The 19948-nt window shown below is 30.5% G+C and overlaps 4 protein-coding genes across 14 annotated transcripts; all 4 read right to left on the bottom strand.

Moving 5' to 3' along the window:
* LOC109130849 lies at positions 717-2128 on the bottom strand. The gene is made up of 2 exons (XM_019240918.1): positions 2095-2128; positions 717-1310 (listed from the first exon to the last, which is right to left on the bottom strand). Exons 1-2 carry the CDS (start codon positions 2126-2128, stop codon positions 952-954), a joined length of 393 nt encoding a protein of 130 aa, XP_019096463.1. The 3' UTR covers positions 717-951.
* Positions 3001-4028, bottom strand: LOC104766515. 2 transcript variants are annotated; one of them, XM_010490418.2, is made up of 4 exons: positions 3765-4015; positions 3607-3688; positions 3274-3432; positions 3001-3184 (listed from the first exon to the last, which is right to left on the bottom strand). In XM_010490418.2, the coding sequence occupies exons 1-4, from the start codon at positions 3954-3956 to the stop codon at positions 3126-3128; spliced, it is 492 nt and encodes a 163-aa protein (XP_010488720.1). In that variant the 5' UTR covers positions 3957-4015; the 3' UTR covers positions 3001-3125. The 2 variants fall into 2 exon arrangements, with proteins under 2 accessions (XP_010488720.1, XP_019096680.1); XM_019241135.1 differs by lacking the exon at positions 3001-3184 and having other exon boundaries at positions 3339-3432; positions 3578-3688; positions 3765-4028.
* On the bottom strand, positions 9778-11908 carry LOC104766514 (fasciclin-like arabinogalactan protein 7). Its single transcript, XM_010490417.2, has 3 exons — positions 11734-11908; positions 10966-11227; positions 9778-10486 (listed from the first exon to the last, which is right to left on the bottom strand). The coding sequence occupies exons 2-3, from the start codon at positions 11206-11208 to the stop codon at positions 9959-9961; spliced, it is 771 nt and encodes a 256-aa protein (XP_010488719.1). The 5' UTR covers positions 11209-11227; positions 11734-11908; the 3' UTR covers positions 9778-9958.
* Positions 15098-18728, bottom strand: LOC104766513. Of its 10 annotated transcripts, XM_010490415.1 has the most exons (7): positions 18403-18728; positions 18206-18311; positions 18094-18098; positions 17909-17940; positions 17397-17455; positions 16514-16614; positions 15098-15505 (listed from the first exon to the last, which is right to left on the bottom strand). In XM_010490415.1, coding segments are annotated over exons 1-6 (273 nt in total). In that variant the 5' UTR covers positions 18405-18728; the 3' UTR covers positions 15098-15505; positions 16514-16545. The 10 variants fall into 10 exon arrangements, 2 of the variants coding, with proteins under 2 accessions (XP_010488717.1, XP_010488716.1); XR_764041.1 differs by having other exon boundaries at positions 17349-17455; positions 18094-18311; XR_764045.1 differs by lacking the exon at positions 18094-18098 and having other exon boundaries at positions 17349-17455.

Below are 19948 nucleotides of genomic sequence, written 5' to 3'. Positions count from 1 at the left end.
GTATTTAATTATGAAAAGTTAGCAAATAAAAACGTCTTAGTTAGTAGAAAATTCGACACCAGAGGCCTCAAGCACAATCTAGATTCTAGACTGTTGTAAATTCACCAATCATTTTAAGAGAAAATTAACAAACATCAGTCGCAATGATGGGATATAACATAGAGCGAACCGCACTGAAAACATCCTAATCCTAATATTATCAGTCGACATAACACAACAATTTTATTTTGTTTTAAATGAAATTGGCAGTGGCAATGATTATTTTAAAAGGGTCGGTTCATGCTGTGTCGCACTAAACGTGGACATGAGTATTTCCACATTGTACTCTCCGCGTTAGCAAAACTAAATTTTGACCATTCTCTAATCATTTATTACTGAATATTGACTATGGTATATAACTCGAACTGGAGAGTGATTTCATAATTATAACTTAATATTAATACATATGTTATATTATATATATTTTTATATATATGCACGTTTAAAAATTAATATATGGTTATGACATTGACACAACAAGGGTTTGTATGATATATACTATTCCGTTTCTTTGACAAAAATTAATCACTATCATTTATTTGGTGGATGAGATTTCCCTAATCAATAATATGCTATGTGGTCATAAATCATCTAACTCATCAACCATTAACAAATTCAAGAATCTCCAAGTTATGTGTATGTGGGTAGTTTTCTCACCACGAGTATAGCAGTTAAAATATCAAAAAGCAGATGTGTAAGTAAAAAACTCAAAAGAAAAAGTTAAAGATTCCTAACTAGGACATCTTCTTTACTCAACACAAGCCTCATGGACTCAAAAGAAAAAAAGAAAAAAACAAAACAAAAGTGAAAAGCATTTGTATATCTCACTAGAGTCCCCTAATATAAAAGCCATTAACACGAAACAAATGTGTATTAATTACTAGCTAATTTAAGTTCGAGATATAATAATAATTACATTAAGAGAGCGTATCTCATGCCATCACAAACCATGAGATGGTTAACCTCCGACGAGACCCTACCGTAATCTCCCGAAACCCACACACCATCTGTCTTGCTCACACGTGGAACCGCAAAACATGACATGATCGACAACGGGAACTTCATCATCATGCCGTTATTACTCCCGTCTTCTCCCCCGTAATCGCCGTCAACCGCCGTGGGAGGTAACGCGCTTTCATCCGCCACACGCGGACTTTTTCGAAGATTTCGCAACAACTTGAGCATCTTTAATAAGTCTTGCTTCTTGTTCAAACTTTTGTTTTGGTACTTGGAGAGAGCAAATGAGTTTTGACGAAAGAGAAGAGAGGTTACTTAGAGGTATTTATTTGGTATAAAGTGCAAGTGGCCAATTGGGAAAATAAAATTCCTTTTTGTTTATTGTTATCTACTCGTAGTGCTTGTGTTTATCCTACACTACTATCCTCTATATAATAAAACGGAAGTATAAAACTTTTTTTAGATTATATAATTTTTATAAATTAATTATAAAATATGTTATACATTAAATATAGGTTAGTTACAAAAAAACATTATAGATTAATTGATCAATCTGTTGGCTATATGAATACACTTAAAAATATCTCAAATAATCTTCTTAAAGAGAATATTCCAATGATTTATACAATTTCTTAAATAAAATCTTTAGTATTTTATGTATTGTTACAAAATATATACTTTTAGGCATAAAAATATATTTTTAAGCGTAAAAAAGAATAAAATCTTAGCAATTTATCACACTTAATCGTGATTTCTGAGATCTTATTGTGCAACTGAAAATAAAAATTTACCTAAGAACGGGTCATATTAAAATAACTTTCACCAAACATGTTCAAAAATTAAAATAAAAACAAACAACAAACATACTCATTTCTCATACATAAAATTACAAAACTAACAATATAAAACTTACAAAATAAGTTTTTTTTCAAGTCATTATATTTAACATATGATTTTATTGCATAATATTTTATCCAAAAAAAATTTTAAAATAATCATATAAATTATATTTTATTCTAAAATTATAATATAAATAAAAGGAATTCCAATCCGTGCTCTAATCTAGTTTTAGTTTTAATTTTCAAATAGTGGAGATACAAACTTGGGGCTTCGCTTTAGGAACTGACCCCATGATTAACAGAGATGGTGGGGTCTTATATTACTTGGGTATTATCTTTAGAAAAAATATATCGACAAGAAACAAAACTAAGTGGGATATGATTTTTTTTGTAGGTTTTGAAAGGTGATTTTACACATACAAGTAAAGTGTGCTTGTCCGATGGTCCTGTGTTCGAGTGGTGATTTATCTGATGGTTTGAACTTTGAAGTCTACCAAATATCTAGATTTGTTTGATATGATCCGAAAAATAGATCTATCGGGAATTGGATTTATATAGTTCTCGGTTTTATATACAATTTTATTATATTATAATATTGATCAATACATATTACATACTTTGAATTTTATCACAAATGACTTGTTTGTGAAAAGGTAAATTAGTACTTCTTAAAATTTCTTAATACGTATATGTTCTAATTATATATACATATATATATATATATATATATATATATATGCAATTTACATATACATGAGCTCGTCTTTTTTTTTTTTCTTTTTGGTCAATAAACTAGTCGTCTTTGATGATTTGCTCTTTTCAAGCGATTGGTCGGTGACAATTAAATAAAATATACATTTTGGGCGTTCTTAATATATTTTTGAAAAATCACCGGAAAAAAAAAATCAAATCCAAAACCAAATCATACCGAATCATTTATGTCTTTTTTTAAATAATTTTAGTATGAAACCATTTTTGAAAATAAAAAAGAGAACCTAACAAATTACATATGGTTCTTTTAATCAAATCGATAAACCAAAACCGAACCGAAACCAGAAGTCCCACCCTTATTTCTATGTTTTGAACTCCGTTACTTCTGAGTCATGAGCTCATTTGTATTATTTTCTAGTTGGGAGTACGAAAATTTCAAATACTGTATGTGTTTCATTGGCTCTTGTTTTGGCTCAAAACTTTTCATTAGTTACTTACAAGTTACAAGCAGAAATTTGAATAAAGTACTACAATAAGTGACCATTGTTTCATCTATGACTCAGGTGGATATTATTAACATTAGCTTCGTGGAAGTCGCTCCAAGATTTGTATTTCGCCGGTAAGATGTTGGACAAGTTCTGTATTCCAAAGAATATAAGACAATGACAAAAGACTTAGAAACAATTAATAAAAAAAAACAAAGTCTTCTTGATTAAAAGCTGAGTACCATTAGTATAATGACGGCAGTCATGAAAGCCAACTCTAAGATCAGTCTCCCATGAGTTATTAAACTCAATCGCCATTTCCATAGCATTCCCTTTAGATGATCCAACCATCCAACATCTTTGCCTTGGAACATTCTTCAGCCTTCTTGCAAGAACTACACCTATCCAACCAAAAAAATAGTTTAAATCAGAATCTTGACTACATTTACACCTACTTTTTTATCTACACAAACTCTCCCCCATGATCAAAAAGATTCGTCGAAATCCCGAGAAAAAAAACTATCTGAATGATGAATCACAGATTACATTCGATATCATTGTCTGGGAATCAGAACCTGGAATCAAATTTCCTGACAAAACTGAGATTGCTGCTTCTATGCTCTCTGGATTACGTGGCTGAAAATCAAACACAATTACCTAGAGGTTCCACAAAACGGATTAGTTCATAAACATAACTCACTTTAGTGAAAAATACTGTAAAGGTCTCCTCTACCTCCTGAGGAATAGGAGAAGAAGGTTTGATGAGGACCATGAAATGCTGTAGTTTCCAGAGGTTAAGTGAGTAAGCCATAGACATAATAAGCTGAGGTGGGCCAGGGGACGCTTTAAGCGGCACCGTCGCTACATAAACGGCGTCACCTGTGGCGGTTGGTGTTGGTGACGGTGTGAAGAAGTGAGAGGCCATTATTGTTGTGTTGTGTTCCTCTGTTTCATGTAGATTCAAAGGTTATCTTCTTTATGGACCATTGATATTTATCTTAATTATCCTAACATGTGAGGTGAGGTCATAATTTTAGTGATTTAGTGGATTGAACCGGAGATTAAATTGTGGAGACTTTTGAAACTCCAGCCAAATTTACTAACACAAAATCTCACATCAAAAATAATATTTTCAAATTACGAATAGTGAAAAAACCACTTTTAGTTTTATCTTATGGAAAAAAAAAAAAAAAGCAAAGAGAAAACAATAATCTGAAGACCAATTTTTTTTTTGAAAAAATGATGGGGCAAAATGAAAACTTATTAAAGCTATCCCTAAAAGAATGTGTAAAAAACTGAATACAGAAATTCACCAACAAAAGCACCAATTAATCATATTACCAATTCAAAACTGAAACGATATGATAGAACTATCCTATCTTATATAATATATACGAGAAGGTTTTCTCCTAACTTTGCATAACACAAATACATTTGATAGCATATATTTTTGACACGTGTCCTCATTTCTCAATTATTAAAATTTTTAAATTTATTTTTCTCAAAAGTTCATACATTATTTTTCATATTCACTTAAATGATATTTCTGCACTAAAATATTTATTGACATTTATACAATGTCCTGTTAGTAATTATATATAGATATCATTGATCAATATTTTATATAACTACCATAATATTATAATTTTGCAAATAAGAAATAATTAAATATTAATATCATAAATTTGGAAAAAATATAATGTGATGGTTATTAAATTCTTTAGTAATGTTGACAAAAAAGTATAATATTTGTTTCACAAAAATCAAATCAATTTATTCTCAAATAATTTCAAAATATAAAAAAATATGATATTTTATATATCTTTAATAGTAATCATTTACACAATTTATTGCACATTAATTCTTTAAAATGTAACTCCCATGATGTTTGAAATTTTTTTTTAAAAAAATCTTTCATCATATGAATACACTTTAATGTATTAATTGCAATACAATTANAAAAAAAAAAAAAAAAAAAAAAAAAACACAGACAAAACCATATTTATTCTTTGAAATGTAACCATTTCCATAATGTTTGACCAAAAAAAAAACTGAAAAACCTACAAATTTATCTATAAATAGCTAGACAAAATCTTCATCAAACATCATACTCTACCTTTCACATAATTTTCTAAATTTTGTAATATTTTACCTTTTTTTTTTTTTTTTTATATAACTCAGTAGTGGCTAGTGATTTTAGGTTCGATACTGCCAGCAATATTTTACTTTTTACTTTATGTGACATTTGTAGGTTTTGAAATAAATAAGTTGAGTCTAAATTTTGGAGCATATTTAGAAGTGAACATGTGAAATGTGATTATTTATTAGAAAGAGTTAGATGAAGAAGGTCTTAGGTACATAACACATTCTCACTTTTAAATGATGTGTCGAATGCCTATTTTGTATATCAATGTTGTAATTCGTTTTTCTTTTGATCCATTTGATAAATTTTTAATATAAAAATTTTAGTTTTTGATCATAATTCATAAACCCTAATAGATTTTATATCTTAGTCATAATATTTATGCTACTTATTACCCACACTATATTTTATACAAGCACTACAAGAAAACAGCCAATTTTCAAGGGAGAGAATCGTCGGTAATCCCTCGGAAACGGCATAAAAATGAGTTTAAACAAATATTAACTGTTTCGAATAATATTACTTTGAATTTGTTCCTTAACGTTACAACTGAGTTTGTATGTAATTATTAACTTTGTTTCTGATAACCATTTCCATAGTCCTTTATTTTATTTATAGGTTATGACTTCTGATGAGAAAGGCATTGCGATGGTTTAGGGTCTGAAACAATCCGATTCGTTTTTTAATAATAATATAATTAAATACCCCATAATATTTAAATACAATCAAAATAATAAACCAACAACAAATCAACATGCACAGTGGAAGACAAACCAAACCAACTCCAATTTAATCTAAATACCATATCAATTAAAACCAATAAAAATCATCAACCTAACATGCTTCTAAACCAGGTTCCAACATAAATAACATGACCAATAACACAATCAAGACCCTAGATCATCTTTCTCCTCATCGCCATGATTCCACGCTAACATGCATTACCTGCACACCACAAACAACAATTGAGATGCGTAATTATTATCATAAATACTTAGTGAGGCAATCTTGCCATCTATTGGGCTATACACACAAGCAACTGATATTCAAATGTTAAGCAACACAAACAAACACAACAAACCAGGAAAACAAGCGACAAACAAGTTGGTGTCGATTGACACTGACTCCACCGCAGACGCGTTCTGCTCGAAGCCGATAATCAAATATTCGTTTCTAACCATCTCCAATCCGTCCCAAACTCGCCGAAGAGCTTCAGAAACCTATGAGAACCATAACACAACCACCACAAGCAAGGAAACACCACAAACAACATAGAACAAGCAAAACAAAAGAGATCTCAGGCTTAGATCAGCCATGGTCATGCACTCACCTCTTTTGCAGGAAGTTCTGGCCTAAAAAGGATGAATCCAACACCTTAGGAAGCTTCTCCTTCGATCCCAGCACTAGATCCTCACTCCACAGGAACAGATCTCCCCAAAACAGCTTAGAATCTCTCCAAAAAGCCTCCAACGCTCAAGAACACTCTTCTCTCTCTTTTCTCTCTAAAACTATGAAAGAGCGACAAATAACCCTTCCCAAAACCCTTTTCGTCGACCTTACACTTAAATAACCCGGTTATACGGGTTACTCAAACCAAATCGGCCCAAATTGACAATTACGACAAACTCGCCGAACCAGAAATCATGATATGATCGATCGACATTTGGTTCTTAATTCACATTTTGGTTCGGAGATGTTACAATGTCGAGGAAGATTTGGACGTCTAGGTGATATATAACTCATGATATGGGTTTCCAAAGCCATGTGATTCTTCCATATTCAGTTTTTATTTTCTTACACAATTTAGTCTTAATTATTTTCTTAAAATATAATTAACATCTAATTTCTTTTCACAACATTATTGTTTGGGTTATACTCTGTATACACTTTCTTTCTCTTCTCATATGTTCCATTTTTTTTCCTATCCATGATCGATTGTTGATGACGTGATGATAGTGGTTACCTGTAAGCAGAGCAAGGCAATGATATTTGACCATGTGTGCAAGTTTCATCAATACGCATTTAACAAGACTCACCTCTACCACATGTTTATCAAGTCGAAAGATTCAAAGATCACCCTAAGCTAATCCTAGTTGCATTCGAGAGAGAGAGACGGAGGGAACGAGAAAGAAAAACAATGTCTTGGAGAAGTATGAAGATTTGAGTGATCTCTTCTTCCATCCATTACATGATTTTTAGAAATAAAAACATAGAAGAAAAAAATATATATATCTGATGAACAATTATTTTATGTTCTCTTAGGTTATGCTGTTAACACTAAAAAAAGTAACTCGATAATACAATAGTATGTTTTTACTCTTTTTCGTTGGTCATTTTGAGTATAATACAACATATATATATATATATATAAACAGAAAAGTATAACACAAAAAAATAACTTTTATTTGATATAATAATATATCAATATATATTAATAATATTTTTTTTACTCAATTCTAAACTAAAATTCAGTTTACAATTAGTATGTTCAATAGATATAAAGTACGTGACAAAAATATAAAAATATCTAACAGAGAACTTTTTTTCCAAATGCAATTAATCAAGAAACATAAAGAATTCTACTTCTAGAACACAAATGCATTTGAAGTCATTTGTGTAATTCATTAAGATTATAATATTTTATTGCTAAAATATTCAATTATAATAATAAAATTTTTAAGCATGTGTGAAGCATGCTGGTAATATATAAATATCAAAATTATTTATGCTACCTTTAGTTATCTAATTAATGAAATTAATTACACAGAGAATGAAGGAAGAGCATGAGTTTCGGCTCAAGAAAAGGTTATTCGAGAAATTCAAGCTATTGTCTCGTCTTTCTTGGAGGTGTCTGGTTTTAGAAGATATTGATGTTTTATTGATTATGTTAAAAGCGGACAAACTAACACATAATGTCCATGCTCAGCCGCATTTTATTTTATATGTATCAATGTTTTTTTTCCAAAGTAAAAAATGTTTGTACGTCTTGATTGTGCATCAAAACATGAAAAACTTTATATATTATGGGATACAGACTAAATATTTTAATGTAGCCTTTCATATTAACAAAATACTTTCAGTTTAATGCTTAACTAATCAATAGTCATTTATTTTAAATGACTGAGAATACTTATTTAAAAACAAAACATATAACAAACATAAGATAATTTATCGAAACACTAAATATAAAATTTTAAATATTTTAATAAATCTAAGATATGTTAAAATTATTATAAAGTTATCTCTTCTAGTATATCAACTAGAATTAGACCCGTCCTAGAGCACGGTTTAAAATTTCTTTTGATAATTTTGTAATTTTTATTTAAAGTACCATATATGTGATTTTTTTATTTGTTTTAATTTTTTTTTGTCTTTTTGGATGAAACACTATACCATGAAATCATATGCTAAAAATGATTTATGGAAAGAACATTTATTTTGTAAGATCTAGATTTTGACCTGTGGTATACTGCAAGTTAAGTTATTTGATAAAAAGAAAATGAATTTTTGTTTGTTAATTTTATTTAATTTGTTTAGTGTTTAAAATTATATATTGTATTTTGATTGCTAATTTTATGACTTAACCTATAATATACGGCAATTTTTGGTTACAGTATTAATTTAATCAACTTAATTAGATATGTCTGTTAATCTAATATTCATATTGTTGAAATTTTTAAAGTTTATAAAAGTTAAAATTCTGTAAAATAAATAACCGGAATAAACCGCGTAAAACTTTTAAATTTTAATTTCTGATAAATCAAGGTTCCTACTATTCGTATTTGAAATCAATTTGGTCTCATTTTTATAGTATGACTTTGAATATTTGTCTAGTTTCCTTAGGCGATGCGGAACATTTTATATATTTTTTATTTATCACTTTAGCAATATATGTCCGTTTTAAAAAATTTAAATTATACCATATGCAGAAAAAATCATAAATTTTATTAACTAAATACATTATATAATAATTCAAATTTATTTATATATAAAATCAAATAAAATTAAAAGAAGAATCAAATATTTTTGTTTTAATTAGATTGAGAGATTTTCTTAACTTTTAAATGTTACCTATAGTTGATTTTATATTTTACTATAATTAACTAAATCCATATTATCCCTAATTACCAAAAATCAAACTAACATGTATATTATGATACACCTAAATTATGAATATCATAAATTTATAACCAAAAAATCATCTATATATCAATTATATAGTCTACAAAAAAAAGTTATGTACTTCCATAATATTATATAGGGGATATGGTCTACCTCTTACTCTTCACTATGGACTTATGGAGAACCAGCAATAGGTTATGTAATTGTTGTAACGGTTAGGTTCTATTATAACATTCAGTTTGGTCAATCCTTTTGGTCAATCCCATGGACTACATATAATATCACTGCTTGGTGGAGAGTTGATAGTATTCTTACTCACATATTACAAAGAAAAGAAGGCTTTGACTTATATTGAAATTATAATTTAGTGGCTTATCTTGAAATTGTATCAAAGAGAATGAAATTTGCCAAAAAAAAGAAAAGAATGAAACTTAAAGCTCTTGTTGGCATCATCTAAACTTGCAAATGAAGCAAAATCAACTAAAGAAAAGTAAAATGGAGGAACAATCTCAATTCACAACAATGGTAATGACGACAATAATAATGATTAAAAATGTATAATAAAAAATGGGGTTCAAAAATCAAAAGACAATTGGGAATGATGTAATACAATCTTTGACACTGTAAATTAAAAACATACTCAATCTGCAAAAACCATTTGATCACAGTAACAATGCCACCAAACCGGAAACAACCATGGCGATTGGAGCAAGAGCCATCTTCTGTCCGGAGTTCTTGTGCGAGGACGTTGGTGAAGAAGCATTGGCTCCTTCAGAGTCAGCAGCGGAAGGCGAATCAGAAGGAGCACTGACGACAGGAGCAGGAGCTGGAGCCGGCATTGGAGGGACATCAGTACCAAAGATTGCTTCGGGTAGAAGCACACGGTTCACTTGGTAAACAGCCACAGGGTCAGTGGAGAAAACACTGCTGCTGACTTTAGTCCTGGTCCATAGAGAATCAATTCGAACCGTGCCTGAAACATCTGTGAATTTCAACGAGTATTGGCCACCAGCAAAGGTATTCACTGGACCAGACTGGCTCAAGTTCTTGAATTCGGAAAGGGAGTAGTAATGAGGCAGAGCGTGGAAGAGAAGAAGCTGTTTCAGCTGATCCTTTGTGAGATTCGACAAAGGAGGATTCTTCTGAGCCTTGAAAGCATCATCCTTGGGGACAAAGATCGTAACACCTTCCTCGGTGTTGTTAGCTTGGTTTTGGAGGGTCTCAATNTTGGTGAAGAAGCATTGGCTCCTTCAGAGTCAGCAGCGGAAGGCGAATCAGAAGGAGCACTGACGACAGGAGCAGGAGCTGGAGCCGGCATTGGAGGGACATCAGTACCAAAGATTGCTTCGGGTAGAAGCACACGGTTCACTTGGTAAACAGCCACAGGGTCAGTGGAGAAAACACTGCTGCTGACTTTAGTCCTGGTCCATAGAGAATCAATTCTAACCGTGCCTGAAACATCTGTGAATTTCAACGAGTATTGGCCACCAGCAAAGGTATTCACTGGACCAGACTGGCTCAAGTTCTTGAATTCGGAAAGGGAGTAGTAATGAGGCAGAGCGTGGAAGAGAAGAAGCTGTTTGAGCTGATCCTTTGTGAGATTGGACAAAGGAGGATTCTTCTGAGCCTTGAAAGCATCATCCTTGGGGACAAAGATCGTAACTCCTTCCTCGGTGTTGTTAGCTTGGTTTTGGAGGGTCTCAATAACTCCAGTTGAGAGAAGGTAGTCAAGGAACGTGTGGAAAGGACCAGCTACGCTTAAGAGCGCTGTGAGATTCACATTTTCCGGGGCTGGTGCTGGAGCTGGTGTTGGTGGCAGCATTGGAGCTGGAGGGCTTAAGGTTTTAGCAGATGCAGAGCAAACCATAAGCGCGACGACAGCGATAAAGATTGAGAATTGCATCTTTGCCATGGTTTCTTGACTCTTCCCACTGCATTTCCAAGAAAAGCGAATCAGGATTTCAAACTGAACAAAGAGATCGAATCTTAATCAAGAACCAATGAAAACACAGCAAGTGATTCTCAGATCCGGATCTGTTTTCAAGAACAAATGATCTTTTCTAAATCGAATTGAGTTCTTGAACTAAACCAGTGTTAGTTAATTCAGATCTTGAAACTGTTTACTTCAACATTACTTAAAAACTGTGACTTTTTTTTTTAGCTGGAGAAAGAGAAAACATCTCAAACCGACACAACAACAAACATAAAGACAGTAAAGAAGCATAAAGTTCACAAGACACAAGACACAAAATGCAGAAACTAGATCTGGATTGGATCAGACAAGAACTGAAACTTAAGACAACAAGTGTGTACATAAGATTCATTCATGGAAGTAGTAAGTAGTTGCAATGACATTGTTGTAAGTACCGTAAAGTAGAAGAGAGAGGAAAGAGAGAGAGAGAGAGAGAGAGAGAGAGAGAGAGAGAGAAAAGCTGACCTGAGCAGAGCAAAATAATGGTTAAAATGTGAGTTTCTTAGAAGATGAAGAGAGCAGAAGAGGAAGAAGAAGAGAAGGGTATTTAAAGAAAGGAAGAGTATAATATTAAACGAAGGCTTTTAAAGACAGGCTGTGTTTGTGTTGCGGCACCGTCTGGCTCGGGTTGTATTGTGTCGTCGTGGTTATGCCTAGTTCGTTATACAACTTCATAATCTTGTTTTTTTGCACACTCTTGTAAATTTCATCTCTTTTTTTACCTTAAATGATTAGTGGGGTTTTTAGGTCTGTCTCAATCATTTAATTGTTGGTTTGTTTTTTCCTCTTATCATTTATTGTTGTTTTATTACTTGTTTAAAGATATAATTTTTTTTTCAACAGTTTGCAATAAATTCAAATTCATTGTTTTTTTTTCTTGACTTGATTTATAGCCTAATTCTCCTCTTTTTTTTTCTTTTTTTTTTTACGTAGTGCAAATGTAACTGATGTAGTTATAAATGTTTCTACGTTAGATAAATCGATTTAAATGATTTATGTTTACCAAACGTTTTTGAGTAGTTATTAGTTAACTAAAGATGTTGTAATGGTTAAACATAACCTGAATTTGGATAGTGCAGTGGACATGATAATAGCATAAGTTTACTAAATTACATATTGTGTGGTCTACAACTAATTATTGTACTTTCAAAAGTTTGATTTTTTTTATATCTGTTCATTTAATAAATGTGGTTTACTATATATATTTTATTTTGCATATATTATAAAGAAAATGTAAGAATATAATATTGTCACAAGGTGCGCGTGAACATCCCTATTATTTAACTTGGATTGTAATATAAACAATTACTTGGAAATACTTTAAAGGAATTCCTACGTTTAGTTGAAAATAGGTATTAGAAAGAAGAAACATAACTCTTTTTATCTTTTATCTTTGATCGGTAAGGGTTGTTTTAAGTTTAAGACACAATGTGAACATTTTTTCAAGTTTGAATGGTTGTTTTATGCTTTAGAACACAACTTTAAAACATATTCTTAACTTATATTTCCACTAAAAGTTTAAATATGGATCCAACATAAACCCAAAAAACCACCAACATTTTGGATCTCTTCACTTCTTTGCAAATTTTAACTAGTTTTGACGTCAAAATATTTTTAAAACAAACAACAGATTCTTTAAATTTGACAAACACCTTCAACTCTTACAGAATTATGTTATCATTTTCTTTTACTTATTTGCTGTTTACCCTTTTACGACTCTTTTTATACCATTAATAAAATATTTCCGTTTAAAATTACCAATCAAATATAGTTTTGTATGTATATAAGCATAATCAATGGACTCAATAACTTTGAAACCTGAAAACCTATTCTCAATTTCTGAACAAAGTAATGAATATTTATATTGAGAATTAAATTTAAAATGGTTTTTATAAATTATATATAATTGTCTTTTTTATTTATTACAAATGTGTTAAAAACACATGTATGATGCATGTAGAGCATGGTACGGTATGACATAAAACCTTTCGGCGACGAAATCAATCTTCCATCGGTGGATATATATGAGCTGATTTGCAAAGCTATTTCATTTGTGAAAGTAAAGTCCTCAATAATAGTTTCTAAATTTTATTATTATTGACCCAAAATTTTTTTTGTTTACTTTATTCAAATTTTAAAATATTACTTTTAGCAAAAAAATTTCCCATAATTCGTGAATTGTAAGTAAAACTAAAACAGGTATGGAAGAAACTTAGAAAGCAAATCGTAGTATATATATGTAAGGTGAGCTTTCGTAATCACCCCTTGGAGCTTGCACATATTTTTGTTTTCTTCTCTAAATTTTGACTCATCACCAACCTTATGGTACAAGCTTTATCTAAATATATCCTAACTTGTTTCACACAAATTATAAAACGTGTTTAAACTGAAAGCATGTAAAATTTAATACGATATCAGAATTGGAGGAACACACCTTGGTAAAAGTTCCAACTGAAAGTGATCAACCCGGAAGTGGTCTGAACTAAAAACAATGTGATCTGAAGTCAATCCGACCTATACCTAAACCGAAGACCCAACCCAGAAATTAAAGCGATCTAAAACCGAACCGACCCAATCCAAAAATATTTGACCACTTTACTCACTCACAATCAATTTGTTTGACAATACATTGCTTTTCCTTTGTCTAAAAAAATAATTATATTTAATGATATTGCATAACCAGAATATATTTAAAATTAATGAACCAACCATTTTTTTCTTCGTAAAACTTAACCGCCACCTTAACAAATCATTATTATGGAAGATAAATTAATAATTTTGCAACGACCGACTATTTTTTCATTAGTTATAGATTATTGGTGATATATCAAAATCTATGCAAATACCTTAATATATATATATATATATATAATGCATGAGTATATAATAAAAATGTAAAATTAGTAATTCAGATAAATAGCAACATAGAAGACTTTCCTTAAATCGACAATAATTGCAAAAGTTGTAATTAGAAAATACTGCAAAAGATTGTATGAAAATTAACATGCTATTTAATTTTTGAAATATATTTATTAAGTAATTTTTGTTGAATAACTGAATATGCATGCGTTAAATAGAAAATAAAATTCTAAAACAAAATATAACAAACAGAAAGTTTTATTTATCAAAGTACATGTTTTTCCCATTTTTTACATAATAATGTATAGAAAACACATTTTCACAGCAACTAAAATATATTTGCTGTCCACTAAAAAGATTATTAGTGGATTCAAATAATTTTTTCCGCAACAATTGAGTGACAAGGATAAATTTTCTATAACATGCATTTGTGTTATATTAGAGGTCTATTTACGACAAAAAATTGCAGCATCATCTAACAATTAATTCACATAACTAAATTCATCCAAATTAAATAAAATTGGGTGTGGCTTGCGTGACGTGAGTCAAAAATGATTTAGCTACTTTCTTACAATATAAGGTTTTAATTTGTTAATTGTTTAGGCAACTCTTCCGGACTGTGATATCGATAGAACATCACATTATTTCTGAAGTTTTGGTTCTCAACTTCTCACCGACAAAAGTGACCAGCAATTTCTCGATAAATTATAGCTGTTTGTATATATTATAACTTAATTGACCCATCATGAAGTTGTATTTAGTTAAATAAGCCGACACAAAAAATAGTATTTCAGTCATAATAAACTTACGTTCGATAATCTTTCTAGGCCATGAAAGATTATATTTTGCATCTCTCATTCTTTCTCCGAATGAGTGAGACTTGAGAGTCTCTATCTTTAATATAAATAGCTCACAGTAACTTCTAAGTTAGTACTTTTTTTCTTTCTTTTTTCTTTGTAAAGCTTTTAAAAGTTAAGCCTTTTGTTTTCTTATTATATTAACCACAAAGAAAGAGAAATAAAAATTCATGTTGTGATTTAGATATGCATAAAGCAGTCATGGACTCGGTATAAGATTCATGCATTGCCATGAAGGCACAAATATTATCATGTCCATATCTTACCGTCCAAGGATATATGAACAGCTTGAGCTTCTTGTCATAGATAATGTTGTTTTTGGCCGGACAAGCTAAGACTATTTTTTCTCCAGTCGAAGTTGTTGAAGGTGACCACGTAGGATACAATCATCCAAACCTCAAACACCCCTGTTAATCATTAAACCCATACTTCCCCTGGGACAAGACAGCTAATCGTGCATCATTAAACGCCATCGTATCTTCTTCCAGCCGCCTATAATCTCCCACCATGAGGCCAGTTCTCTAATTAGGTGTGGCCAAAACATCGTTATTAATATCATTACCGTTTTTTATCGCTCTTATAATTTGTAAGATTAAAACAAATCTTAAACTTGAATTTTAGGATGGTAAAATAAGTAGATCAGTAATGTCTTATGACTTATCTCTATCGTTTTCTGTTAGGTTCCAGCCTAGTCTCTCGAACTAAAGCTACAAGGATTCTATAAAATACGTAATGGGCACCGGATATGTTTTGTACTAATTACAAATTAAAAAAGAAACATTTTGATACCGCCTCTAAAAAAAAAAAAAAATCTCTTTTTTGACTCAATCTATCTATACTATTAATTGGGGAGTACACTTAAGAATAAAAAAAAAAAAAATGAGATTCTATATAATGCCCTCACGTTCAAAAATCAGAAGAACAAGGAAAAAAAAATTAGGGACAAACTGGTAATCTGATCGCGTAAAAAGACGCGGACCTTACATGACCCAGACTAATATTATTCGGATTGTGGATGGATTATCAGAGTTTCCAATCAATGACTTCTTGCGACACATATAAGCAATTTGAAAGGATAATTAGATAGAAAAAAATACTTGTCATATCAAATATTTTCGACATTAAATACTTGCCATATCAAATATTTTCGACATTTAAACTCCAAAATCAAATATATTAAAATCCGAAACTTTTCCAAAATCAAATATATTAAAATCCGAAACTTACTCCTTTCCGAAACTAACAAAATCGGACTCTATCATCTCTACAATCAACATTCAAAACTTTTTAAAAATAGATTAATGAAATCCCTAAACATCCTCTATAATAAACATATCAAACGGAAACAAATTACAAAACATTAACTGAAAGTCTTTAGTTGATAACATAGAATATTCGACTAACTAATCTTAACACAAATCTTTATTCCTATCATCGCAACAAATCAGCTCCATTACTACTATATAACCAAAAAAGATGGCATACACAACCAACCACATCAAACCTAAAGTAACAAACCAGAAAGTCACCTTAATAGTATAGATGGCCGCTAATGATAGTATCACTCACTATCTAGCAATGATGCATTCTTCAGAGTGTGATGTCCAACATGGTGAGTTGAAGTGCATACCTGAAAATCATAACCAACAAGCATCGATGAGATGAGTCTATAGAGTGATTATTCTTTCTAAAACATCATATTCAAATACTCACAAATTCTTTTTAAAACATCATATTCAAATACTCACAAATCTTATTACAGGGACAATCATAGCATGTCTCGCGAGTTAAATATTATTATGTGTAAAGCTTTCTAATAACTCATCAATACTTAAAAGCAAACAGAAGCAGGATTTCTATCTCCAGTTCTCCACGAAGCAAATCAAAGGAGTCGTTGAGATGTTGAGGTAAAGTTATTCTTAAAACCATGATAATATTAAATCAAACATCAACTGAATTTTTCTAATGCATTTCCTGTTTATAGGACTATTTCATTGCTGAATATGTATTAATCTGCATTTCATTTAGCATAAAATTTACAACAACTTATTACTAACCTTTATAACAAACGAAAACAGATTTTACATGGAATCAAAGTAAAAACGAACTCAAAGAGGGGTGAAGATGAAAGACTTACAAAGATTTGTCTACAAGACATACAAGGAAGCATGTTTAGAAGTCTATTAGACGAATGATATGGTACTTCTATAAAATGAAAATCTAAAATCTTATCTTATTTTTCCATTCTTTAATTGTTTGTATTTTCGTAATTATGTTAGAAAATTATCAATCAATAAATTTTTTTTCTTTAGTCTTCATTAAGTTGAAGACTTATTACTTAATAGTTCTTTGTTGAGAACTAACCTTATTGTTCTTGGTCCAAACATCGTTTGATTAATATATAAAACATACCATCTGCTTCATATCAATCCGCCAAACACTTAGACATATAGCCAAACAGAGCACCTTCCCTGCCATATTTTATTCAAAAAAAAAACATATACGAATAATTTAATAAAAGATAAGCCAAATTAAACGCATTAAAAAAAAAGGGAACCGGATATCAAAGATGTGTAATGGCGATGCTTATTCCAAAATCTATCTCGATCCAAACTTTCCAGATATTAAAGATGAGAAAGATGTGTAAGTGGTTTTTAGTTTGCTGGATAGACACACTTTAACAAAATTCCCAGCTTTGAATTTTCAGCTCGGTTTTACAACAACTACCAAAGTGACTATGAAGAAAAAAAATTCAAGGATCGAGTATGTTGGACAGAAGTACTAAAATTAATAATGGTTGGGTGATTAAGTATATTTGTTGTTTGAACTTTTAAGAGTGGTCATGAAACTAATTTTATGGATTACTATAACTCAAAGGAGATAAAATTAAAAGCTTGATTCATGAGATAGATATGAAACGTTACCACCAGTATATAGCCAGCATAATCCCAAATTCCTGCAAGGAAGAGGAGTTGTACATGTAATTGGGTTGAAAGATAAACAGAGGAATGGAGAAGAAACTCGCTGAAGGAAAAAATTAGAAAGACGAACAGAGAGGAAGTTCGTTTCGTGGAAAATACGAATAATAGGGAGATTGGAAGTTACGCACCTCTTCTACATGTCTCAAGACCCAATTGAAATCAGACAAGAGAAAGTGACGATTCCAAAGAGAATTTGGAAACCGTTGAAGAATTTATCGTTGAGGGAGAAAGCAAACTTACAGTTAACCTATGCTGGGGTTGTTTGTAAAAGGGAGAGAAGAACAAGCAAAAATGGTAGAGATGGATAAGAAAGAGTGTCAAAAATACAACTCCAGTAAACACATACCTTGCAAAAATAAATTCAAAGAGCTAAAGTTCAAAGTCTACTCAAAATCAAATCAGGCAAGAGAAGAAGACAGAGAAAGGCAAGAAATTACATGTGTGAAACTCATTAAAAATTGGATGAGAAAGTCGAAAAACCAGCTCATGTTGTTGCTGAAAAAAAAGGCTAAGAGAGAAGATCAATCCCTATAGAACAAGAGTATGTATATATGATGGAGAAAGAGATTAAGAAACTACAAGCATGCCAGCAAACGAAACTTCCCCCGTAGTTCCCCCTGATGAAACTGAAATTTGGGGATTAATCAAAAGATTCGAGAGGTAGTGTTGGAATCTCATTTGCAGAAGAGATTAAAGAGTGAGGAAGAAGTAGTAGAGTCAGCGACTTACAAGAGAAGTCAAAGGGGAAGAGGCCCAAATGAGTTTTAAGGTCCGTAGTAAGTTTAAGTGAATTTAGTTATTTTGTGACATTAGTATAATAAATATGTGGAAACTTTAGTATATAAAATTACTTCACTTTAAATTTATAATATGGAGGACTTAATGCTAAATATATTTAGCATTAAAATATTTTGTGACATTATTATAATTATCCTTCTATTTAGGGATATATTAATGCTAAATATATTTTGTACCATTAATTATTTGTAACTTGATTTTAATTAATGGTATATATATAAATAATTAGCCTATATATATAGCCTATATTAATGCTAAATATATTTTCGTACCATTAATTATTTATAATTAATGGTACATATAAATAATTAGCCTATAATTCTTCTATTTAGGGATATATTAATGCTAAATATATTTTCGTACCATTACAAATAATTAATGGTATTTGATTCCCTGTCCTTCTATTTAGGGATATATTAATGCTAAATATATTTTCGTACCATTAATTATGTGTATTTCACTATAATTCTTAGAAGCTAATCATTCTCTAACTTTAATTTTTTAAGATGAATAATTATTTTTATTTCACTATAAAATTATTTTTCTAATTTTTTCTAATTATCTAATCATTATTATTCATGTTCGATTTTTCTATTTTTTCTTAAATATAGTTTTTGGTGTTTATAAAGCTTTATAATTATAAATTGCATTTGTTTTGAAAATAATTTGTTCAGCATCTATTGTTGTACTCGCTAATCAACCGGTTTTAGGTTTCAAAAAAGACACCCATTTTAAAACCGCTGAATCATGCTTCAAACTGCGAATGCTCTCTTTCACAAACTCCCGCAACTGTTGTGTTTAAACCAATCATGCCTTGAAATGTATCATAAATTTGTTTTACAAATATCATCTCATACGTACGTGCAGATCTGATTAAGGTTTAAGTGAAATTTGTTACTAATTTTTAAAACTTCATTCAAATATATTTTACTAAACATAATTCTACACGTATGTGCGGGTCCATCCCTAGTTTCCTTTATACATGCATGACAACAATATGCATGATGCAATAGCACATTGTATATAATTTATTATTATTATTATTATTATTATTATTATTATTATTATTATTATTATTATTATTATTATTATTATTATTAATGATTTTTGACTTGTGGAGTTTTTGGTTTTGGATCATCTATGAACCTGTCCAAAGATTTAATCATAGATTTTTACGTTACGATT

Source organism: Camelina sativa, chromosome 19 (assembly GCF_000633955.1).
Source record: "Camelina sativa cultivar DH55 chromosome 19, Cs, whole genome shotgun sequence".
Lineage (NCBI taxonomy): Eukaryota > Viridiplantae > Streptophyta > Magnoliopsida > Brassicales > Brassicaceae > Camelina > Camelina sativa.
This window is presented reverse-complemented; position numbering and strand designations above follow the sequence as displayed.

Bases quoted from the DNA above. Each gene is read 5' to 3' on its own strand.
- LOC109130849 (XM_019240918.1), bottom strand. From the start codon at position 2,128: ATGGGGTCAGTTCCTAAAGCGAAGCCCCAAGTTT. The intron at 1,311-2,094 runs GTATCTCCACTA...AATACCTCTAAG, and splicing joins TAAAGCGAAGCCCCAAGTTT to TAACCTCTCTTCTCTTTCGT.
- LOC104766515 (XM_010490418.2), bottom strand. From the start codon at position 3,956: ATGGCCTCTCACTTCTTCACACCGTCACCAACACCAACCGCCACAGGT. The intron at 3,689-3,764 runs GTAGAGGAGACC...TGGAACCTCTAG, and splicing joins CTTCTCCTATTCCTCAGGAG to GTAATTGTGTTTGATTTTCA. The intron at 3,185-3,273 runs GTACTCAGCTTT...TTTGGAATACAG, and splicing joins CTGCCGTCATTATACTAATG to AACTTGTCCAACATCTTACC.
- LOC104766514 (XM_010490417.2), bottom strand. From the start codon at position 11,208: ATGGCAAAGATGCAATTCTCAATCTTTATCGCTGTCGTCGCGCTTATG. The intron at 10,487-10,965 runs GAAGGAGTTACG...AACAACACCGAG, and splicing joins ACCAAGCTAACAACACCGAG to GAAGGTGTTACGATCTTTGT.
- LOC104766513 (XM_010490414.2), bottom strand. The intron at 18,099-18,205 runs GTAAGTTTGCTT...TGAGACATGTAG, and splicing joins AACCCCAGCATAGGTTAACT to AAGAGGTGCGTAACTTCCAA. The intron at 16,615-17,396 runs GTATGTTTTATA...TATGATTTTCAG, and splicing joins GGATTGATATGAAGCAGATG to GTATGCACTTCAACTCACCA.